The sequence below is a fragment of the Cuculus canorus genome, chromosome 25 (assembly GCF_017976375.1).
Source record: "Cuculus canorus isolate bCucCan1 chromosome 25, bCucCan1.pri, whole genome shotgun sequence".
Classification (NCBI taxonomy): Eukaryota; Metazoa; Chordata; class Aves; order Cuculiformes; family Cuculidae; genus Cuculus; species Cuculus canorus.
Genome location: NC_071425.1, coordinates 1415391 through 1439485, shown reverse-complemented (window position 1 = coordinate 1439485; position 24095 = coordinate 1415391). Strand labels below are relative to the sequence as shown.

Genomic DNA, 24095 nt, shown 5'->3' with positions numbered 1-24095 from the left:
TCCCAACCATCCCCTGGGATCGGGGGGTCCCAGCAGCCCCGTCTCCCCTGGAAGACTCTGGATGAGGAGCGAGGGGCTGAGGAGGGGAGTGATACGAGGGATGCTGCTCCATCCCTGCAGCCCCGAAGGGCGGCTCGGGGTCCCCACGGAGCACTTGGGGGGCTGCTGCTCAATCCCTGCATCCCTGGAAAGCCGAAAGGACTCGGGGTCCCTGCAAAGCCCGCGGGGGCTGCTGATGAATCCCAAAAAGCAGAGGGGGCTCAGGTGGGTGCTGGGGTCCCCATGGAGCCCTTGGGGCTGCTGATAAATCCCTGGAAACCGAGGGGGCTCGGGTGGGTGCTGAGGTCCCCATGGAGCCCTTGGGGCTGCTGATAAATCCCTGCATCCCCGGAAACCGAGGGGGCTCGGGTGGGTGCCGGGGTCCCCACAAAGCCCTCCAAGGGTAGGCGCAGACCCGGTATTAAGGGTAAAATCATCCCAAAGGCAGATCGTAACTGTGAAGAACAGAGCACAACAGCCATCTCCCTTCCTCCTGGAAGATCCTTTCTTTTACAGACACTGCTTTCCAGTCATTTCTACCCCAAAATGCCCCCAGACCAGACTCCAGCCCTGGTCACCTCCTCCAGCATCGCCAGGGCACCCACAGGCACCTTCAGACACACACATGGTGACGTGGGTCCCTCCTAAACACACCCTAAGGGTTTTCAACCTGCCCAGATCCACCAGCGGCGCCCGCTCAGTGCTTTCAAACCCACGGACTCCCTCTTGCTCAGGTGGTTCCCACCCTGCCTGCAGCAGCTCCCACCCAAACCAAGCCAAGAATGACTCTTTTCCCCCTTCTTCCGTCCCCAAAAGCTGGTCCATCCTGGGCTGAGAACTTCCATATGAGAAAACCATCCTGACTTATCTGAACTTGAGCTGCAGGGAGAGGAGCGGGAGCTGACGGAGCAGCCGGCTCCAAACCCTGCCATGGGATCTTGCCAATCTGATAACCAGGTCCAGCCCACAGCTGGAGGATGCACCCATCCAGCTGGAAAAAGAGCTTTTCCACGGGTGCTTTCTGCGCTTTGGTGCTTTTTATGGTCCGTTTCATTGCTCATCTGCCTCCGGTTGCTGACAGAGGGAGGAGGACAGCAACAGCCCCTGTAGAATTCAAGGTTGGACAAAGGAGGCTATAAAGAAGTTCTTCCAAATCAGCAGGATGAGATCGGCCCTCCAGAACCAACCTATAGAACGGTTCCCAGCAGGATGCAAATAGCTGTTCCTCCCCAAACAGGGATGCGGAGTCACTGGTGGGATGCAGTGGAACCACCTCTGAGACCTCAAACGTGTCCACAAAGACTACCAACCCCTCCACAGCGACCACCCAGCTCGCTCCACTCATGTGCAGCCTGGAAACCCAAGCTCCAGACCATTTCCATGCCCAAACAGCAGACCAAGTCCCTCTTTCCCCTTACACCTAGATGTGAAGGAACTCTAGGAACAGCTTTAAATGGATTTCCAGACAAGGCTGTTAACTACAGTTGACCTTGGGATCTTATCCAACACTATTAGCCACAGGCAGCCGGCTGGCACTGACCACGCTCCAGCTCTCCTGCCGTTCCCAGAGCACGGAGAGGTGGAGCAGGGTCCTGGGAAAGCTGAGGAGCATCTGTTGCCTTCACGGCAGAGCTGATCTCACCGCTTCTCCCAGATGGACAAAGAGGTCTTGCGCAGCTACAGCCAATACCAAGCACATCAGCACTGGAGTCCCACCACTCCCTGTCCCAAAGAGGGGAGATTGAGGTGAGATCTTAGGGAGAAATGTTCTCCTGTAAGGGTGGGGAGGCCCTGGAACAGATTGCCCAGAGCAGTGGTGGTGCCCCATCCCTGGAGGGGTTCCAGGCCAGGTTGGATGGGGCTTGGAGCAACCGGATCCAGTGGGAGGTGTCCCTGCCCATAGCAGGGGTGGGACTGGACGGGCTTTGAGGTCCTTTCCAGCCCAAACCATTCCATGACTAAAAGATTTCAGACAGACTCCAAGCCTGGCTGGTGGCCCCAGTTTGAGGAGGGCTGTCCCCACTGTGCACAGGTCCCCAGTGACCACAGGAGCACCGGCGAGCTGCCAGGAGAGCTCCTAAGGACAGTGACAGCTGACCAAATACATGCAATTCAAGTATTACCCCTAAAGCCTGGCTGCTCCGATGGCCCCAAAACCCACCAGGGCACCCCATTCACCCTCCTGGGGAGACATGGGGAGCTCTCAGGGCACCCAAGGAGCTCCCTGGATGGAGCAGCGCAGGAAGCACCACCAAGCGGGGTTGTTTCCACCCTAGGCCAACTCAGCATCAGCAGGACAGGCTCTGCGCCAATTCCCAGTGCTCAGTTTTCCCTGGTCTGCTCTCCAAGTTGGCTGCTTTCCCTTCCCAAGCCCAGCCTGTGCCTCTCCATCCCAGAATGGAGAAGGAAGGAGAGAAAATGCTGCCATACCATCACACCAGGGAGAGGACCAGCTTCTCCCCAGCTTCAGCAAAGGGAGACTCACAGCTCCTCCATCTCACGTGTCCCACACCCCATCCCAAGCCATTGTATCCTTGCCTCCAGGGTCTCTTTTTGGAGAGCAGCCTGATAGGAGACACATTTACGGGGCACATAGCTCTTCGCTGGCACGGAGCTGGACACCAGGCTTGGTTCTCAGGAAGGTTCTCCTTTCCAGCATATGGATAAGGTGGAAGATTCAACTACTTCAGCACCGGAGAGCTGAGATGCAGCAGGGATGTGGATATTCGAGTTCCACCCGCACAAGCCCAGGCGCTTTTCCCCCCAACAGTCACTCGTGCTGTGCGTTTGAGTCAGAGCAGCTGTGTTTATTCGCAGGCTCCACTATAACTCGCTGCGAGCTGGAGGTCCCCAAGCGAGGGGAAGGGACATAGTGGCACTGTGGAGGGATGAACACCGGTCCCCACGCGCAGGGGACACGGGCACTGCAGCCTGAATTAGCTCCAATTCCACTGAGGGTCAGGATACGCTGCTCAGCACATCTCGGAGCAGCTCCCCTTCCCGATATCCACTGTCCCCGATGATCCAACACACGGTCAGTAGCGCGTAGTGTCTGATGAGGTATTTCTACAGATCGTGAAGCTTTGATGTTGGTTTCATCTGGAAGCCAAATCCGTTTTAAAACACACTTTTCTTCCAAGACCAAAACAGAGGCCAGAGGCGAGGGTGAAGACAGGGAGGGGAGGATTCGTTAGCACCCTTCGTAGCAATGCTCAGCACAAGCAGATAATAGAAATTTGCATTTAATTTAAGGACATGGATCATTCTGCAGCGTAAGACCAAAGTCCCAGCAGCTCCTGAGTGCTCAGAGGGCCCTGAGCTCTGATCCAGGAATCCAGACCACACGCAGCATCACATCTTCAAACCACGCTGGTGCGGGACGGAGCGTTTCCCTCACTTGGGCTGAGGGCACAGAACACTTGCTTGGATTAATATAGAAGGAAAGATGCTTCTCCAGACTTCTCAGCATCACTTCAGGCAAACTTTAAACTTCATGAAATGAAAACTTTTTGCAGCCGTTGCAATGGATGAAACAGCAGACCAGGATTTGAAAGGGGGGGTGGGGGTATTTCAGACAGTGCCAAGCCCAGAACCACAGCAAGAGCTGCCACCTCTCATGGCTTTGCTCTTCCTGAACTGCTGTGATTCCATGGACATCTTAGGGAGAGGAAGAAGCAGCAAGCAAGCTCGCAGAGACCAGGTGCCGTCCCAGAAGAACCTTCAGGTGTCTGTTTCTTGCCCTAAATCACCCAAAGATACCTCTTAATGCCCCAGCGTAGGATCCTTCGCAGCTCTACAGAAAGCCACTTCACAGCATCTGGATGCAGCCAGAGAAAGACTCAAAGTGCACATCCCATGGCTCCGAAAGACCAAGATCACCACAGCCGGTACCTTTGGTCCCTGGACTGCTGCAATAGGTACAGCAGCAGCTTTGCCACCTTCCTCCCACTCAGAGGGGTTCAGCAACATCTTCCAGTGTTTGCTACAGGGACAACACCTCCGCAGAGGAGCAGCCCTTGCTCCCCGGGCCGCAGCAGCCATTCCCTTTGGCAGAAGGCTCCAGGACATCCCAATGGCTCACACGCTCTTCCTTCCTTGGGCAAAATGTAAAAGCGTAGAGGATCCCCCTGAAAACCCAGCTGCAAAGCTCAGCTGCCCAGGATGAGGTTTGATCCTCTTCTCCCAAATCCTAGAGAGCAGGGGAGCTGTGCAACCGTCCGCTCTTCAGAGCTCCACGCTGCCCCGAGGTTATTCCACGTAGCTGCGTGTGATCCTGGCTCAGTCTGCCTCCAAGCAGCTCTCCGGCTGTGTCACCTCTTGGTGAGGACCAAAGAACAGTCTTGCCATAATGCCCGGAGCTGATCTTCCTTGAGAGTCCCCTTCTCTCTCCCCACCTTGAAGTTTCCAAGGGAGGACAATAAAATTCAGCTGATCATAAGACAGTATTTCTCATGCTGAAAACAAATGGAAAAAGAAGACATCAAAAATAAAACTTTCAAAAACATTGGAAATAGTGCCATGACATTCTTTGTTCCGCAAGGAGTCCGTGAGCTGGGCTCAGCTGTCTCCGAGACCCCTCGCCCTCAGCCAGGAGCTGAGGCTCTTGTTCCCGTTCTGCTGTGCTTCTTAGGAGTCTGGAACCCTCTTCTCTGTACAAAAGAGCTTGAGAGCAGAAGCGGTACGGCAGAAACGGGCTGCACTGTCATGGGCCTCCTTCCCACCACAGCCCCACGTGGGCTACAGGATGGCAACAATCAAATTCCTGGTGGAGAAGAGAAAAGGGAGAGAGCTGAAAGAGGGAAGGTTGAGATGAGATGTCGGTTAAACCCACACAGAGGTACATAAGCACAGTGCTCTGGGTGCTGAGGTCCTCTGCTGCAGCCCCACAGCTGCCCAGGATCACTTGTTTCAAAGCAGGCATGGGAGCAGCTTCATCTTATGGTCACCTCCAGGAAAGCTGGGGAGGGGCTCGGGATCAGGGAGGGCAGGGAAAGGGCAAGGGGAAATGGTTTTAAGCTGCAAAAAAGGGAGACTGGGATGAGATCTTAGGGAGAAATGTTTTGCTGTGAGGGTGGGGAGGCCCTGGCCCAGGTTGCCCAGAGCAGTGGTGGCTGCCCCATCCCTGGAGGGGTTCCAGGCCAGGTTGGATGGGGCTTGGAGCCCCTGAGCCAGTGGGAGGTGTCCCTGCCCATGGCAGGGGGTGGAACTGGATGGGCTTTGAGGTCCCTTTCAGCCCAAACGATTCTTAGACTCTATAACGCTCTGGCTTGGCATGAGAGCAAGCACAGGCTTGTGGGGGCGCAAATATGCACAAGAACACAGCAGAAGCCTTGTTCCGCTCCCCAAGGAAAACTGGGCAATGGTAGAAGACCACAGAGTGAACATCCATAACTTCTTTGGGAGGAATTGTGTTTTCTTTGCTATCAGAGGGATTCACGTTTGATCTCCCAGGATGATGCGGAACCAGCAGCACACACGTACCATCAGTGACAGCAACAAGACGGGCGAGGCAGCCTCGCTACGTGGAGGATTCAGTCTCCTGCTTCTGTTTGGAGATGAGCTGAGCTTCCTTCAGTGACAGATACACCTCCTCCTGCGGGTCGTAGTAGTAGAACTTGCGGATGTAGGAGATCAGAGGCCTGGGAAAGGCAGACAGAAGCTTCAACTCCAAGACACAATCGCACCAACCTCCACCAAGGATAATCAGAAAACCTCTCTCAGCCCACCCAGCACAGTCACCTCCAGCAGGAACGGGAGCTTGTGCCCCAAAGCTGTGGCACTGGCAGAAAACCTCACTCCCGAGCTGGTCCCCACTTCCACACATATCCCCACACACCACAGGACATTTAATCCTGCTGTCCTGAGGCTGAAGTAGTAAACTACACCCTTCCCAGAGCCCTCGCTGCAGATACAGATCTCTTCTCATTGCCTGTGAGGGTCAAGGAGGAGTTCAAGGCCAGGTTGGATCGGGCTTGGAGCAACCGGATCCAGTGGGAGGTGTCTGGATGGGCTCCGAGGATCCTTCCAACCCAAACCATTTCATGACTCTATGAGGAAACCAAAGAGACTCACCCTCAGGCCAGCCCTCGAGACTTACTTGGGCAGCGGGAGCTCGGGAATGTGGTCTATTCGGACCAACTGCCGGATCCGAAAGCGGCAAAGGTGCTGAAGGGATTTGACATTGCTGAACCTGGAGACTGGATACAGGAGCTGCACAGGTGTTGGAGGGAGACCTTTGGGAAAAAGCAATATTGGATGTGAGTGTTACATTAGAAAGGAACCGCTATCGATTCAGAAAGGAAAAGCTGGCTCCTGGAAACCGGAGCTCTCTGCAAGGCTGTGTCCGACAGCAGAATTCCCCAGGAGCTCACAGCTTCAGAGTCGCTTGGGACTGGGTAGCTGAACCTTCCAGGGGTGAAATCCTTTGGCTGCAAAGTATCTCCAGCCTTCCTAAGAAGAGACAACACAGCTCTGATGCAATGGGGTGGCTGTGGAAAAGCAGATCCCAGGACACCGCAAGCTCCCAACTATCCCTCTCTCTCCAGGGCTGGCAGACAAAGCACCACTCAATACTGAGAAGCAACAGGGTTTTGAAAGGATGCAGAAGAAAGCCAAAGCAGAAGGCAGGCAGCATGACCAGCACGTAGGCTTTGCTCTGCATAACCCTTTGGGTAGTTCAAGCGAGGCATTAAAAAGCTGGGGGATTTGGTCAGCTCAAGCTGTGCTGGAGTTGCTCATTCTTGGGGTCACGAGGCTGGGCACAAAGGCAGAGGCGGTGGCAGCTCCGTTCCAGCCAGCTCCCCACGCAGGAAGCAGCCTCGCAGGGCTGAGCCGCATCCAGCCAGTGGAACAGCCTCTTCCATCAGAGTTAAGAGTAACAATCGAGCCCAGAGGACCCAGAGATAGTCAGGAGCACCAGGAAGGATCTTTGGGAGCTGGGCTCACTCACAGCACAAGGTTTTATCTGTCTTTACAGCAAGATTCAAGGGTAGTTACACTCTAACCCCCTCCTGCTGGCTTGTCTCTGTGGGCAACGGAGTGAAAGGAGAAAAGGGAAGGCTCTTCACACTAAGATGGGCTCAAAACTGCTCCAGGCAGCTCAGGAAGCTGCGAGCCAGCTTTTGAGAAAGCAAAGAACAGCAATCCATTGAAGGCTGGATTCTCTTCCCCCCCTGCTCCTTATTCTCCTACCAAAAAGGAATTGGCCTCTGGGAGCGCAGCCAGCGACTGCGGGGACGCAGCACAAGCTCTGCACGCTGCGCGAGCCGCACGCCTCGCTGCCAGGAGCCAGATGCAAGCTGGAAACAGCCCCCTCCTCCAAGCAGCAGTTAACAGTTCAGCAGGAAAACAGCACTAACGAGCACGCTGGGGAGATGCAGGTCCTAAATATCCTCCCATTAAACATCAGACATCGATGCGAGGCTTTGTTTTTCAAGGATCAAGGCACAGCAGCTCCAAGAAGTGCCCAGGTCCAATGCTGCACCCAGATGGAGCGGCAGGACCCGGAGCCGGCTGGCAGCTCAGAGGGTACCAGGCAGCGAGGGACTCGGCGCTCTTTGAGGAGATAATTTTCTTTTTCAATTATATTTTTCTAGAGCAAATCCTGTCTTAAGATATTTGCCTGGAGTCTTAAGCCCTCACAGCCCTAATCTCGAGGGGAAGAGATCTCAGGAAAGTAAAGGATTTTTAAGTTGAAAGGATTTTTTGAAGGCAGGGTACAGCGCAAAGCCAGCTTGACATCCCTCTCCTCCCCAAAGCATGGCCAAGTTATAAATCAGTCCTCCAGCTATTGGCGGTGCCTGCAGCAGAGGGCAACACTGAACAGATCTGGCTGTGACTGCAGGCTGCCGGGAATCCCGTCCCTCCTCCTCTCCTGTCCCTACAGCGCGGGAACTCTCTGGGCACAATCCATGCTGCAGGGCCACAGGGAGGTCGCCATCACCATCAGGGCCTGCAGACACGAATGTAATGGGATAGGGAGCAAATTTAGGATAATTCCACTTGTGCATTGAGCACAGCAATCCTCTCACTTCTGTCCCTCTCTGCTTCCCCCTTCCACCCATCTCTGCACTCCCATTTCGGCTCTGTTGTTCTGTTCAAAGCATCACTGCTCACCTGCCCTCCAAATTCTGTCCCCCACTGCTGCTCAAATAAAGGGCACAATTACCCATCTGGCAGAGTCCTGTATGCCTTTTCCATTGGATTTTGGGGCTGGCTTTCCAATACACCAAGACAGATGAGCGAGAATCACAAAGAAAATGAGATACAGAAGATACTGCTCCCGTGTTGCCTGCCCGGATTTAGCAGGAGGGAGCCAAGAGCTCATTTAAGAAACAGGAGTTTGATGGACGGGGAAACAAGCCCTCTGCAATCAAACCTGCTTCAAAGCCACACTAACGCTCCCTTCCTTGCTCGCAATCGCCCGCCTGGTGATGGGCTCTGGCATCGCGGTCCCCCCAGAGACTCTGAACCTACAGCATGTGTCGCTCAAGGCTCACTCTGAGCCCACATTTGGAAGCTTTCCCCGCACGTTCAGTTTAATGTCTCTCCCCTTGACAGCCCCAGGTGGGTCTCAGCTAAAGGAGAACTGGGAAAAGTAAAGCCTGGAATGGTTCAGAAGAACAGCAGAAGCGAGACTGGGGGAGGGAAAAAAGTTTTAGTAGTCAAATAATTGCTTCTTGAAGGAGTAGCTTTCCAGTCTCCATTTGTTAGTGTGAGATGGTATCATGTTTCCATACTCCTGGAAAGAAAGGTTTGGGAAGTCTCCTCACACAAGCGCTGCAGCTGCTGAGTGAGAGCTCCTCAAAACCCTCCTGAGAAATCGGCGAGCAAGGATGCAGGACAGGGCACTGAGCACAGCACCAACACCGCGTTACCTGGCTCTTGGGACACATCCACAGCTAATCACAGAGCAAACACCCCTGGCTTGGAGCAGGACACTCACCTGGAACTCTGGATCGGAGGAAGTACAGGAACTTTCCGTTCTTGGAGTGCATGATCGCCCTCTTGATGAACTCTACCACAGACTGGCAGCGGTCTTCAAACTTGGGATGGCACCACAGGCTGAAGGTCCCTTCCAAGAGAACAGTAAAGGTTTCATGTTACAGAAGCACTGGTGGCAAGAGGAGACATTTAGTCATGAGGCTGGTGCTCCCAAAGACCAGGGTTGACTGCTTCTCAGAGCTGGGATGAGGCAGGGCACTAAGAGGAAATATCAGTGGCAGCAGCTTGCAAGGATGCTGTTGCCCTGCAACCAGCGCTCGCCAAGAAGTGAGGAGAGACAGAAAGACATGACAACACGACCACCATAACCTGAGCATGGCCACAAGTCTTAGTCTTGCTTGCCTGAAGTTGGAAACAACATGCAACGACTGCTGGGCCTAAAACCTCAACTATCAAAGCATACTGAGGCTCAGTAGATCCCTGCTTTTCCACAGCATCCCATCAACAGCACCCCAAAGGCAGCCGGCCCATCAGAACAGTTAAACCCACACAGAGGTACATAAGCACAGTGCTCTGGGTGCTGAGGTCCTCTGCTGCAGCCCCACAGCTGTCCAGGATCACCTGTTTCAAAGCAGGCATGGGAGAAGCTTCATCTTATGGTCACCTCCAGGAAAGCTGGGGAGGGGCTCTGGATCAGGGAGGGCAGGGAAAGGGCGAGGGGAAATGGGTTTAAGCTACAAGAGGGGAAATTTAGGTGAGATCTTAGGGAGAAATATTTTGCTGTGAGGGTAGGGAGGCCCTGGCCCAGGTTGCCCAGAGCAGTGGTGGCTGCCCCATCCCTGGAGGGGTTCCAGGCCAGGTTGGATGGAGCTTGGAGCCCCTGAGCCAGTGGGAGGTGTCCCTGCCCATGGCAGGGGTGGGACTGGATGGGCTTTGAGGTCCTTTCCAACCTATACCATTCTGTGATTCTATTCCACGATTCTGTTTTCTCACCAGCTGTATCAAACACCTTTATTCCACTAACTGCCAAGCCAGAACCAGGATACACGGACAGGGTCCTCGCTGCCACCTGACACAACAAATGCACTGAGCTCAAGTGGCAAATAATGAAACCGGAGATGGGCGACACAGGGAAAGGCGGCTCTCTAACCTGTTTACAGCTCTCTAAATAGGTTAAGTTTAAGCCTCAAGTCAGACCAGTCTCACAAGCGCTTTGTGCTGCAACCAGACACCCCCTCCTGGCACCAAAACGCAGCCATTATCCTCCCTTACGCTGCCTGCGTCCCCTCCGTCTCCCTTCTTATCTGCAGATTTGTCAGCTCTCCAGCAAGAGCCTGCACAGAGCACAGCTTCACCAGGGAGAGGAAAATGGGAAAACACAGCCTGTGTTTAGGACAGAGCCAGAGCCAGGCTCATGGATACAGGAGGGGAGATTCCAGCAGGAGGTGTGCAACACCACCCCTCTGCATGAGCACTGCTTTCAGAGACTCCAAAAACAATCCACACCCATGTAGAGAAGGAGAAGGGGGAGCCAAACCAGAGGGACCTGGTCCAGATTTCAGGGCAGGGACTTCTCGGAGGAGCAGCTCCCCCAGCAGCATCCCAGGCTCTGCAGCATCAACCGGTTCCAAAAAACCAGAAGCAGCAGAAATGTAGGATGCCTAGAGTCACACGAGGGCAGCAACCAGCAACACAGGGGCTACAGAGCCCACAGCTTAACATCTGGGAGGCTTTTGTGGAATCAGATACCCCTCATCGCTGCCACAGAGCAGGCTGGGAGCAATGATCCGGGTTAGCACCTGCTGGATATCCAGGAGAAGTACTTGGGATTTCAAAAACCTCAGTAGATGCAAAGGACAAAGCACAAACACCAGCCTAAAAAAAGATGAAGAAGTTCTTTTCTTGCCTCTCATCTACCTGAAAGCTGAAGGTCAAGCGTTTCTGTCTTTACCATTCCTCCAGCCTCCGCATTTGTCACCTCCCCGCGTTTATCAGAGTGCTCGGGTCGGCAGTTTTCCACACTGCCGCAGCACATTCAGCACAAGGCTGGGGGGAGCACGGGGCTGCCGACGTGGAGCCAAGTGCTGCACCCAAAAATGCAATCCCTGCTGCGGTGCCAGAGCTTAGAGCACTGCTCCAGGGAAGACGGCAGCGAGAAGGACACCTTGAGGAACAGGAAGGGACACCTGGCTAAGGAAGCTCCGAGAATGGATGCATCCCAGCCCTGAAATAGGAAACTGGACCAGCAGCTAAAGAACTTTGCTCTAAAACTCAATTGTGAAAAAGAATCTGCTGCACAGGCAACCTCACATCTCCAGCTGCAAGAGCTTCTTGTAATTTCTCTAAGTACAGAGTGAGGAAAATCCTTCCTTATTGTAGAATAACAGAATGGTTTGGGTTGGAAGGGACCTCAAAGTCCATCCAGTCGCATCCCTGCCATGGGCAGGGACACCTCCCACTGGATCAGGGGCTCCAAGCCCCATCCAACCTGGCCTGGAACCCCTCCAGGGATGGGGCACCACCACTGCTCTGGGCAACCCAGGCCAGGGCCTCCCCACCCTCACAGGAGAGCATTTCTCCCTAAGATCTCATCTCAACCTCCCCTCTTTCAGCACAAAACTGTTCCCCTCACCCTTTCCCTGCCCTCCCTGATCCAGAGCCCCTCCCCAGCTTCTCTGTAGGCTTCCTCCTTACACGATAGCCAGGGACAAGGGTGCTGGTTCTGGACTGGTCAGGATTAACACTGAGGCATCTTCCTACCAACGGGGCTCAAGATCAGAAACGCTGCCAGGTTTCTCTTCCAGAGGTGGATGGTAACAGCAGCCCCAGGGCAAGTGTAAAGAGCCAAAAAAGAGGAGCTTTCCTAAGAAAGGTTGCAAACCCTTGTCTCCTGCAGCAAGTTGTCTGGGAAGCCTCTGACCCCATCATTTGGAGGCACATTTAATGACAAGGCTCTAGAGGAGCTGTTATTAATGCTTGCCCACTGGTTTCAGGGCAGCTTCTCTCTCGGCCAGAGGACAGCTCTCTGCGCAAGAACTCAACACAGAAAACCGCGTGTGAAAATGACCGGGCAAAGCGTGTGGACAAGGCGAGAAGCTGCCCACACAGGAGGCAAAAACAGCGTGCCAAGATTCTCAGAATAAAAACCCAACCACAGCAGCACCCCCAACATCTCTCTCACCTCTGTAGTGCTCCATCCGGGTGTGATGGGTGATGCCCTGTGAACGAAAGCTCAGGCTCAGGATGTAACGGGGGTCAGAACTGTCTCGGACCAAAAAGGATCCATCCGGCTTCCCCTTCAGCTTCATCTCTGCATCCTCCCAGTTCATCGGTCCCCAGTACCATCCGCACTGGGAGAAGAGATAGCCAGAACATCAGCAGATGCTAACAAAGACTTTATCAGCTACCAAACACAATACAATTTGCTTGGTGATTCCTTTTAAATGCCAAAATGGAAGTGTACGGTTGTATCCACCCAGGAGTTTGGAATCATTGCTCTGGGATGAGAGCACATCATCACACCTTCCCATTAGAGGACAGGCTGAGAGAGTTGGGGTTGTTCAGCCTGCAGAAGAGAAGGCTGCAGGGAGACCTTGGAGCAGCTTCCAGGACTGAATGGGATGCCAGGAAAGCTGGGGAGGGGCTCTGGACAAGGGAGGGCACGGAGAGGGTGAGGGGAAATGGTTTTAAGCTGCAAAAAAGGAGATCGAGATGAGATCTTAGGGAGAAACGTTTTGCTGTGAGGGTGGGGAGGCCCTGGCCCAGGTTGCCCCAAGCAGTGGTGGCTGCCCCATCCCTGGAGGGGTTCCAGGCCAGGTTGGATGGGGTTTGGAGCCCCTGATCCAGTGGGAGGTGTTCCTGCCTGTGGCAGGGGTGGGACTGGATGGGCTTTAAGGTCCCTTCCAACTCGAACCATTCCATGATTCAACGATCCCTTACCACCCAGAAAAGACTGACACCCCTTCCATGCACAACAAAATGCTTTTGTAGCCTCTAAGATCTCACTAGGAGAAACACAGGAGGGTTTTTCCAGTCTTACCCAAATCTTAAGCTCCCAGCTCTGTAAAAGGGATGCTCAGGCCCCAAAAATCACAGCCGAGATCGACAGGCTTTCACCCCTGGCTGCTTCCACCCCCCTGGGTCACCGTTACCTTCTCCAGCTCTCGCAAGCTGGCCGCGAAGCTGCTGGAGTCCGGGCGGTAGAGCGGACACTGCAGGTGGGGGGTGGGCTGGCCGGGCATCATCTCTGTCGGCCTCAGCGGGACAATCCGTGGGAAGGCGTCTGCAGAGGGAGAGATGGCCCAGGCCATGGTCACCCATGAGGAGCTCACCCCAAGAACGAGTCACCCCACACAGTTCCAGAGCACAGGCAGGAGGGGCAGAGCTGCAGCACGGACGAGGAAGCTGGGCTGACCAGTGCAAGGACAACATCCTTGGGAAGGACACAGTGGGAATCACTACTGGATCTTCCAAGGTGACTAACAGGGGTGCTGGTCGATAGTGGCTTGGATCAGCCATGGCGTGGCCAGCAGGAGCAGGGAAGGGATTGTGTGTGCTCAGCGCTGGTGAGGCTGCCCCTCAAATCCTGGCCCCTCACTCCAAGAAAGACATTGAGGATCGGGAGCACATCTGGAGAAGGGAATGGAGCTGGAGAAGGGGCTGGAGAACAGGGGTTCTGCGAGGAGCTGAGGGCCCTGGGGCTGTTTAGTCTGGAGAAGAGGCGGCTGAGGGGAGACCTCATCGCTCTGCAGCTCCTGGAAAGGAGGTTGTGGTGGGGAGGTTCAGATTAGATATTGGCAAAAACTTCCCCTGGCACAATTTGAGGCCGTTTCCTCTCATCCTATTGCTTGTTACTTGGGAGAAGAGACCAGCAGACACCTCGCCAGCACAGCCACTGTGAACAAGAGCCACAGCACACAGAAACCAGAGCCTCGGCACAGTGGCACCCGCACCGCAGCGTAGGGCTGCACGTCCCTGAGCAGGCAGAGCCGGCACCAGCCCTGTTAAAGCCCAAAGGGCAGCCTTAAAGTTTACCCAGAAAGCCCCCAAAGCCCTGATCCGTGAAGGAAAAGGCAGAACCTTGCTGCTAAAGCTCAGCTGACCTGGGGCATGGGGCGGAGGAGGCGGAGGCAGAGGGAAAGACTGCAGGGAGGAGCCCATCGGACCCACTAGGACAGATGTAGGCAGCGTCCCACTGATATCATCTAGGAAAGAACAGAGGCAAGAGATTCAGGAAACAGGAAAGCAAGCAACCTCTGCGCCGGCAAGCACCTGACAACATGGCCTGAGCAAAGCAGCACTCGGCGACGCACAGAGCTTCCCACCACAGTTCACCATCCCCCTCTCGCTCCCAAGTGAGAGCCTCGCACAAGCACACTCTCCTGGGGTGAAGGAGTCCACTTTCCAGGCCCACCAGCTTCTCGCATGCACCTTGTCGCACAGGACAGGCATTTCCACGAGGTTTCACAGTGCTGGCAGTTTCAGGTGCTGCTTGCTATAGTTGAATTTCCCCATCCTCAGCTGCTCCTGCTTGGAGGAACCTCCACCAGAGGAGGGTGCGGAGCGGCTAAGCCAGGCTCCTGGTACAGAAGCCTCCCAGGGAGCCTCCACTTCCACCAACCAGGGAGCACAGAAGGGAAGCAGCCTCGGGGAGCGATGGGCAGGAGGTGGGAAAAGCTTCCAGAAGCAGGAGAAATGCTGCGAAACCAGCACATTACCTCCCGCTGCTGCACCACCACTCACCCATCCTGGCTGATCCAAAAGAGACACTACAGCTTCCAAACAGCAAAAATTCCTCTGCCAGGGAAGGGTAAGCAGGCACGTTAGGAGGTCGGGGGAGCAGGTAGCAAGCCTGCTGCCAAGGACCCTCAAGATGCTCCTCTGCCATCCCGCAGGGGCACAGAGGCAGTTCTCACACTCCCGCAGGGATGCACGGCAAGGGATGCTCTCTGGAATGGTACCTAGCAGGCTGAGGCTTCTTCGCGGTGGGGGCGGCGGAGTTGGAGGGTGAGGGGAGGTCAGTCCTCGCTGGGAGATGTCCACATCCACCAGTGACACCGTTTCACCTGCAAAGTGGTGGAGCAAAACAGTTAATGGAGCGCCTTCGCCAGGGAGCGGGGAGAAAGGGAAAGTGGGGAAGGAGCAGGAACCTCTGCAGGGTTCAGAGGAAAATCACATTAGCTGTTTCCAAATCAAGTTTCCCTGCCACATGGCTTTTGAGACATGGATCAGCTCTGCTATAGCAGCCCAGAGGTCAGAAGGAAGGGAATGACAGACGCTGGTACGTGTGCCCAAACCCTGAGTCCAGCACCAGATGGAGGCGATGAGGAAAGCACTGTGAGACCTTCACACATAAGAAGCGGAGTCCAACGATGCTGGGCAGCACCGGCGCCTTGTATAACACCTCGGAAATGGTTTCACAAGTCCCATGCAGCACCCACTGGCCCAGGAATCCACGATAACATTCCTACAGCGATGGTCTGAGTTTGCCTACAAACACCTAAAGTCATTAGACAGAAACAGCTCCTACCCTAAAGGCCGGGAGGGCACCAGCTCTGAAAGGAGCTGGACCAGCTATTGTGTTAAAATAACCAGAATTCCCTGAAGCCTAACGGCTCCAGATCCAGGATACAGCTTGGGGAAAAACAATGACACAAACTATGATATCGAACTTAAACCAGAAAAAGCTTAAAATTAGTCTAAAATCATGAGAGAAAGAAACAAAGCCACCAAACCAAGTCCAAAGCATCAGCCTCGGTACTGGGCTGGTATGGACTCAAAAGGAAAACACCTGAAACCCAGAGGGAGACCTTAAGCAGTGCTGCTACAGCCCAGGCATGTTTTTCCCCCCAAAAAAAATAAAAACAAAAAAAAAAATCACTCTAACCAGGTTCTGCGAAGCCACTAACAGTGAAACCAAACCATCTCAAACACCTGAACTCGGGTCTCAAGGACAACGCAGTCTGGCTGCCTTGGATCTCGGTTCCTGTGGGCAGGGAACTCCTCTCCTGCTCCGGATGCTGCCCTCAGCATCGCCCACCTCTTGGAAGTCCCTAATAACATATTCCCCATGCCTTACACAGGACAATATTGACTCAGCTTCCTCCTGCTGTTACAAGCCCTGGCTATTAATAAGCGATGCCAAGAAGTATTTAGGGCTGGTTATTATCCAAGGCACCTTCTCCCTGCGGGATTATAGGCGTGAGCGCATGCACAGCCACTCTGTCATTTCCACATCCTAAAAATAAAGCTGCATTCATCTTGTATGAACGAACCCAAAAGACAACCAGAGGAGTTGCAGTAACTCAGCTTTCAAGACCTTCCCAGGGAATAGCAGGGATCCCCCAGGGGATAGCAAGGATCCACCAGGGATAGGAGAGGTTTAGATTGGATATTAGGCAAAATTCCTTCACTGACAGAGTGGTGAAGCCCCAGCAGAGGATTCTCAGGGCAGAGGTGGAGTCGCCACCCGTAGCGGGGTTCAAGAACCTTGTGGCCATAGCACTTTGGGACACGGTTTAGCTGGCACGGTGCGATTGGGCTGAGGGTTGGACCGCATGAGCTTAGAGTGCTTTTCCAACCTCAATGATTCGATGAGAAGAACAAGCACCATGGCACGACTCTGCTTCTGCAAGAGCTGAATGAGCCACGAGAAACCACAGCAACCGATCAGAAGCTTCCAGTTACCAGTTTCAGGAAGCCAAATGAACACTATGCCTGGAAGGGCACTTCTCTGAAGTTCACACCAGCTCTCAGTACATCAGCGCTGCTCTCCGAAGAGGCTTCGCACTGTGAGGAACACAGACCACACACCAGCTCCTGCGCCAAGCGCTCCAGCCGCTCTCCACCATCAAACATCCACACTGGCTTTCAGCTCTGCTCACCTGCTTCTCCTAACAGAGCTATGGCTACACAACCACATTTCGATTCCTCTGCCCTACAATAAGACCCTCAACATGAATTCATTTGGAATCTGACCTTCAATAATGTGATTGAGAGCTGCCCTGCAGAGAAGGACTTGTGGGTGGTTGCTGAGAACCTCGACATAAGCCAGCAACGTGCGCTCGCAGCCCAGGCGGCCAACCATGTCCTGGGCTGCATCAAAAGAAGCGTGGCCAGCAGGGCGAGGGAGGGGATTCTGCCCCTCTATTCCTCCTTTGTGAGACCACATCTGGAGGATTGTGTCCAGTTCTGTAATCCTCAACAGAAGAAGGAGATGGAGCTGTTGGAATAGGTCCAGAGGAGGCTACAAAGATGACCAGAGGGCTGGAGCACCTCCCGTACGTGGAAAGGCTGAGACTTGGGGTTGTTCAGCCTGGAGAAGAGAAGGCTGCGGGGAGACCTTAGCAAGCGACCTTCCAGTACCTGAAGGGACTACAAGAAAGCTGGGGAGGGGCTGTTTACAAAGGCTTGTAGGGATAGGATGAGGGGGAATGGGGATAAACTGGAGAGGGGCATACTGAGACTGGACATTAGGAAGAATTTCTTCACCATGAGAGTGGGGAGGCCCTGGCCCAGGTTGCCCAGGGAGGCTGTGGCTGCCCCATCCCTGGAGGGGTTCAAGGCCAGGTTGGATGGGGTTTGGAGCCCCTGAGCCAGTGGGAGGTGTCCCTGCCCATGGAGGGGAGGTTGGAACTAGATCTTTACAGTCCCTTCCAACCTTAACTATTCTGATTCTCTGATTCACTACAAACCACGTAAAACCCCTTGCAGCTGAAAAATCCTCACTCGTGAACTCAGATTCCTACTCAGGCAAGCCCCAAGTCCTGTGTCCGGGACTGTTTTGACTACGAGCTCACACGACCATGATGAGGAGCTTTTTGGGGCTGCAGCTTTCAGCTGCCAGCAGAGCAGGACTTCCCCCTCACACCGCCTGACTTCCCCCTGCTCTGGCAGAAAAGGGAAGGTCAGAGGCAAGCAGGGTGCGGGGAGAGGGGAGAAACACACAGGAGGAGGAGGCAGTGCTCCACAAAAGAGGTTTCAATTCCCAGAGCCGTCACGCAGCAGGTCCAAGTGGGAAGTGGGGCTTGGTCTGAGCTCCTCCTGAACCACAGGAGGGGAGCACGGAGCTGCACACGCTCCACAGGGGACTTTCCAAACAGCTTGGATGCAGACAGCCTTGTGGGGAGGACAAACCTTCTCCTCTGAGAGCACAACGCAAACCTGCGTTTCAACAGGAAGAGCTGCAAAATGCTGACGTGCGACAGCCGCATTCTCAACAGCTCCTCGTTGCAGGTTTGAGGACAAGCAGGACAGAAGGACCTCTCCAGAGCTCCCAGTCTGCACTCAAAGGCAGCATCCAGCGCTTATCGATATGCACACGCTGCTCTTGCATAGCAAAATGAAACACCATGCTGTAAATCCTTCCAATCCTTACCTGTGAAGAGGGGGCTGAACACAACCGGGGAAAAGGCACTTTGAGTTCTTGTCAGTCTGTGTTTCCTGTTGGGAATAAGAAAAACACTGTTAGAGATAAGGAAACTCGGCACATCCCCCCAGAAAGTGCTGCCTGACCTCAAACCAGGAGATCCTTCCCCACTCCTTACAGATCCAGCTCAGCGCCGCGTGTTTATGCGGCTCCGAGAGCAGCGCTTTGGCCTAAGTAGGGCGGCCAACCAGTAGGGCTGGGTCCCCATCCTGCTCCGAAGCAAATCACTCTAATGAGGTAATTAATAAAGTCTTTGGAAAGAAAAACCCCAAGCAGGTACGGTAACCAGAGCCAAAGAGCTGTTTCACAACAGCCGTCACACGATTCCTCCGGATCAGGCACTGCCAAACGCCTTCGACAAACAGGTTGGGTCTCTGCGCAAGGAGGGGCTGTGCCCAGAGCGAGCGCATCGCATGCCCTTGTGCTGCCAACCCCTAAAGGGATTCAAAACCCAGGTGGAGGGCAGGCAAGCTAAACCTGGAGTCATCAAGATGGATGGAAACAGCTAAAATTGATGAGGACTCAAGGATAGCAGCAATTCCCGTGGTGCTTGCTTCCCAAACCAGCAGTTTTATAACAACGCTGTGGCCAGTGCTCTCCCAACTCAAAACCACTCCTTACAGCAATGCTGAAGGGCTTTATCCAGACAAAATGCTGGTAAACGGAGGCACAGAGTATGGCACCCCCAGGACTTGAATCTGTGGATGATATGAGTAGAGGAATGCATCCCTGGTGCCAAAAACTCACTCGCACCCGAGAGGAGAGAACAAGAACAAAGCCGAGCACCAGTGCAGCTCTCACGTGCCGTAGCTTTGACCTCTCCCCAGTGCCTTCTCTTCTCCAGGCTGAACAACCCCAACTCTCAGCCTGCCCTCATACAGGAGGTTCTCCAGCCCTCAGATCATCTCCGTGGCCTCCTCTGGTCTCGCTCCAACAGCTCCGTGTCCTTCGTGTGCTGAGGACTCCAGAGCTGGACGCAGGGCTCCAGGTGGAGCCTCATCGGAGGGGCAGAATCCCCTCCCTGCTGGTCCCACGGCTTTGGACGCAGCCCAGGACACGGTTAGTTTCTGGGCTGTGAGCACACATTGCCAGGTCAGGTTGAACTTCACCCACCAGCAGCCCAAGTCCTTCTCCTCCGAGCTGCTCCCAATCCATTCCCCACCCAGCCTGCGTTTGTGCTTGGGATTGCCCTGACACACGCGTAGGACCTCACACTCGACCTTTTTGAACTTCATGAGGTTAGCACAGCCACCTCTCCAAGCCTGTTCAGGTCCCTCTGGATGGCATCTCTTCCCTCCAGCCTCTGGACCGCACCACTCCCGGTGTCACCCACAAACCTGCTGAGGGTGCACTCTCACAGCTCAGCAGAACCCAACTATTGATTTTTAGATAATGGGGGCAGTTTCCTTCCTAACTGCAGGTGCAGGGAGGCAGAGCTGTGTGGTGCTGCCCCAGGACCGGCTGCACAATGGGAAGCTTGGGCAGCAACTCTAAATACCAGGAACTCTGCTCCTTGCGGATGTTTAAAAGAGCTGGATTGGATACCACCCAAGGCAGCACCCTTCACCACCCGCCTGGAGGCCTGCAAGCCCGGAACAAGAGCTCGACAGCAAATGCAAACGTCGCTCCGATCCCACCTCCCCAGCCATGAGCGATAGCAGCAGCAACTCTTGGTGAACACCAGCTCCATCCTATATGAACAGGGACCACACGTGGGGAGGGAACCAACTCCAGCTCTCAGTACTTGCAAGGAAAGCTCAATTTTCCTCCTAGTCAACCAATGAAGATGGGTGCGAAATAGCAGACAACATCCGCTAGCCTGGCATTAAGCAGAAAAATCAGCTTAACTGCACTACTGACCTCAGAATTGAGAGACAGGGGCAACCAGGAGAGGCGAGGAGAAGAAAAGCAGCTTCTGCTGAGGCCAAACGTTCACTTCCCAACATGTCCAGCTTGGCTGACCTGCATCCCACCTGCGCGTGAGAGCACAGGCATCCCAACATCCCACCGCTCATCCTCTACGATGAGAGTGGGGCCAGCAAGGACCGTCCTGGCAACGCGCAACCTCCCAGCACCAACCAGCGCCTCCCTCTGCTCCGTACCCCACCAGCACAGGTGCTGTGCTCCACAGGAACAAACCCATCCTCCAGATAAGCTGTCCCTCATCAGCAGGAGCTGAGAGCAGCAAAGTCGTCCCTGAACCACAGGAGTTGCTGCATCAGGCACCTTGAAGTAACCTTTGTTAAAACGTGGCCTAATTAGCGCAGTGGAGCTGGACAAGGTCAGAATACAGGAATGACCATTAAACTTCCCGACCCGAGGGCAGACGTGGGCAGCGATCTGGTGCTTCTCCACTCCCAACCCACCAAAAGCCGACTCCCAGCTCTCTGCCGTTGAATCCCGGCAGTAGGAAATCCCAAGGACTCCACGCTCTTGTTAAGTGCAATGACCAAACCAACCACAAGCCCATTAGCAAAATATCATGTCATTACCGGCAACTCGTTACCGTTTGAGCCCATTGACTCATTTGGGGGGAACGAAACCATTGCAGAAAGCTCCTTCACCATCTGCATAAGCTCCTCGCGGGCACGCCGGCGCTCAGGGGGACCCCGACACCTCCCAGGGCTGGGAGCTGCCCTGGGGATTGAGGCTGTCCCATCTCCAAAGCCATCCTCTGCTTCCAAGGGGAGGGAATTTTGGCCTGTGCTATAGCCCGGCTCCCTTCAGGGCTGCCCAAGCGCCCACGAGCCGTCGCTGCGGGTCGCACCTGACCCAAGGGTGGCATCCGCAGAGCCAGCCTGGTGAAAGCTCCCTGCTCCAACATCCCCAAAAGCCTCACAGAGGTGAATTAACTACACAAGGAGCTGCTGTAATGCTCAAAGGCCATTCCATCACCTAAAGCTGGTCCTGGGCTGGCTGCACAGACCTCCTGCCGGCTCTCCCTGCCTCCTCTATGAGGAATCTCAGCTCTGCTCCTGCGAACACCACAGAAAGTGGTTTCTGGAGCAACTGGAGCTTGGGCAGCATGTACGGAGCAGCCCTTTGCCCTCCGCGGCTGGTATTGAGCTGCTGGAACATGAGGAGTGCTGGAGCCAACAGAGCAGAGAGACCGGGGCACAGGGTCCCACACCAAGAGGTGCCAGGATTTGTCCCTCCAGCCACATCCTGCCACAGAGCACCAGGAGAGCACGGCGACAGCAAAGCCCCCACAGCAGCACCCACCAGTTCCAAGGCTGGAGCCCACCTGTGACATTCCCGAGCCTCAGGAAACCATTCCAGGAGACACAGGAGGGTGAAAGGAAACCCCAGCCCTCAAAAAACCCTCAGCTGCTCCTGGGGCACCACCTCCTCGCCCTGCACTCCGGCGCTCCAGTCGCCTCACCCATCCTGCTCCCAGACACCTTCCTGCCATCGCCTTTGGGGATGCAGGGTCCGGAGCAGCGCGTTCCTCCTCTCCTTGGCTCCAGCTGCATTTCCCGACCACCCCATGAGAGATGCAGCCTCAGCTGCTGCCCAGAAGAGGCCCGAGGCCAGCTCAGAGCTGACAGACAGACACAGTGTCCATCGGCAGGATGGCACCTGCATCCTTCCACCTCCAGCACAGCATCACGGCCCCAGCACCCCTGTGCTGTGGGGCATTCACACTGTGGGGACACCAACCAAGTTCTCCAGCTGCCACCAGCTGCTCCCTGTGAGCCCTGTCCTGCAGCCCAAACCCACCCACCCCCAAGCACCCCCACAGGCCAGAGACCCCCATCCCCCAAACACCGGTCCAGGTCAGAACCCTGGGGCTGGGGAACAACTGCCCTTGGCCCCGCTCAGCCCTTGGAGCTCAGAATCCCCCCTCCATGCCTTGCTCAGCGCCCTTGGGGCTGGGGACCTCTCCACACCCCCTCCAACCTGAGCCACACAGGGCCAAGACCCTCTGCATCTCCCGGCCCAGCTCAGCCCCCCAGGGCAGGGGACCCCCCTCCAATCCAGCTCAGCACCCCCCGAGCCAGGGACTCCCACATCCTTCCCAGTCCAGCTCAGCCCACCAAGGCTGGGGACCCCCTCCTTGGCCCAGCTGAGCCCCCATCTTTCTCAGCCCCCCAGGGATGCCCCTAACTCCTTCCCACCCCAGCTCAGCCCCAGGGGGTCAGGACACCAATCCTTCTCCTATCCCAGCTCAGACCCTGGAACCCCCTCATCCTCTTCCTATCCCAGCTCAGTCCCCCAGAACCCCTCATACTCCTCCCACCCCAGTTCAGACCCCAGGGGCTGATAACCCCATCCTTCCCATATCCCAGCTCAGCTCCCCAGAACCCCGCATCCCCTCCTACTCCAGCTCAGCCCCACGGAACCCCCCATCTTTCCCCTCTCCCATCTCAGCCCCCTGGGCTAGGACTCTCATCCTCTTCTCACCCCATCTCAGCCCCTGGGGTCCAGGGACCCCCATCCTCTCCCAATCCCACCTCAGCCCCTGAGGCCCAGGGACCCCCATCCTCCCCCAATCCCACCTCAGCCCCTGAGGCCCAGGGACCCCCATCCTCCCCCAATCCCACCTCAGCCCCTGAGGCCCAGGGACCCCCATCCTCCCCCCATCCCAGCTCAGCCCCTGAGGCCCAGGGACCCTCATCCTTCCCTCAGCCGAGCTCAGCCCCTGAGGCCCAGGGACCCCCATCCTTCCCCACCCCAGCTCAGCCCCTGAGGCCCAGGGACCCCCATCCTTCCCCACTCCACCTCAGCCCCTGAGGCCCAAGGACCCTCATCCTTCCCCACCCCAGCTCAGCCCCTGCGGCCCAGGGACTCCCATCCTTCCCGCAGCCCCCAGCCCCGGGGCCCCCGTTCCTCACGGGCCTCCCCCGGGCTCCGCTCCCCCGTACCTGCCCGCCTCCTCCCGGGCGCGGCCCCCGCACACATCGGTGAGGCTCCCGGCCGAGACGGGCAGGTCCCCGCCGCGCCGGCCCTCGCTCCCCGCGGCGTCCCCGGTGGCGGAGCCGCCGCTGCAGCTCTTGGTGCGGAAAAGGCGGCTGAGGCGGATCCTGAGGGAGCCCTTCCTGGCCCCGGTGGCCCCGGGGGGCGGGGGGGCGGCTCTGCCGGCGGGGCGGGCGGCCCCGCGCCCGGGAGACCCCGCTTCGTCCTCGGAGCAGCTCTCGTTCTCGTCGGGCTCCAGCGCTTCCAGCACCAGGAGGGCATCGCTGGTCTCCTCGGCGGCGGGGGGGCCGAGGCACGGGCACGGACACGCGCTGGCCCCTTTCGCTCCCAGCCCGGGCGGCCGCAGCCCCAGCGCCGCCAGCTGCAGCTCCAGCCCCGCCGGGGCCGCCTCTTTGGGCTCTAGGCCGCACCGGTGCCGCGGGCAGAGCTGCTCCGGGCCGCCCCCCCCCGCCGCCGGGCCGCCCTCCTCGCCGCGCTCCGCGTTGCGGAAAACCATCAGCTGCGGCGGCGGCCGAGGGGCCCTCAGCGCCGCCCCCACCGGCAGCGCCGCCCCCCCCGGCAAGCGCCCGGTAACGGCACCCAGCGGCCCCGCCGTGCCGCCCGCCGCCGCCGCCGCCTCCGGGGCGGCTCCATAGCCCAGCAGGCGGCTGAGCACCCGGTAGGAGGCGGCGGCGGCGGCGGCCGCCTCTCCTTCGCGCAGCTCGGCGCGATGCATCGCTACGGCCGCCGCATGGCTCCCCGGGACCGGCACCGGGGCGCCCCGCTCCGC

The 24095-nt window shown here is 56.3% G+C and overlaps 1 protein-coding gene across 3 annotated transcripts; it reads right to left on the bottom strand.

The window, feature by feature from the left end:
- Positions 1-24095, bottom strand: SOCS7 (suppressor of cytokine signaling 7). Of its 3 annotated transcripts, none has more exons than XM_054088519.1 (10): positions 23275-24095; positions 18359-18423; positions 14943-15047; positions 14085-14186; positions 13134-13264; positions 12164-12332; positions 8984-9112; positions 6137-6272; positions 5521-5678; positions 1-4801 (listed from the first exon to the last, which is right to left on the bottom strand). In XM_054088519.1, the coding sequence occupies exons 1-9, from the start codon at positions 24039-24041 to the stop codon at positions 5558-5560; spliced, it is 1725 nt and encodes a 574-aa protein (XP_053944494.1). In that variant the 5' UTR covers positions 24042-24095; the 3' UTR covers positions 1-4801; positions 5521-5557. The 3 variants fall into 3 exon arrangements, with proteins under 3 accessions (XP_053944494.1, XP_053944495.1, XP_053944496.1); XM_054088520.1 differs by having other exon boundaries at positions 1-4493; XM_054088521.1 differs by lacking the exon at positions 14085-14186.

Excerpts from the sequence above, each read along its gene's own strand:
- SOCS7 (XM_054088519.1), bottom strand. The coding sequence starts at position 24,041 with ATGCATCGCGCCGAGCTGCGCGAAGGAGAGGCGGCCGCCGCCGCCGCC. Across the intron at positions 15,048-18,358 it reads GTTCAGCCCCCTCTTCACAG|GTGAAACGGTGTCACTGGTG; the intron begins GTAAGGATTGGA and ends ACCACTTTGCAG. Across the intron at positions 12,333-13,133 it reads GCTTGCGAGAGCTGGAGAAG|TGCGGATGGTACTGGGGACC; the intron begins GTAACGGTGACC and ends CTCTTCTCCCAG.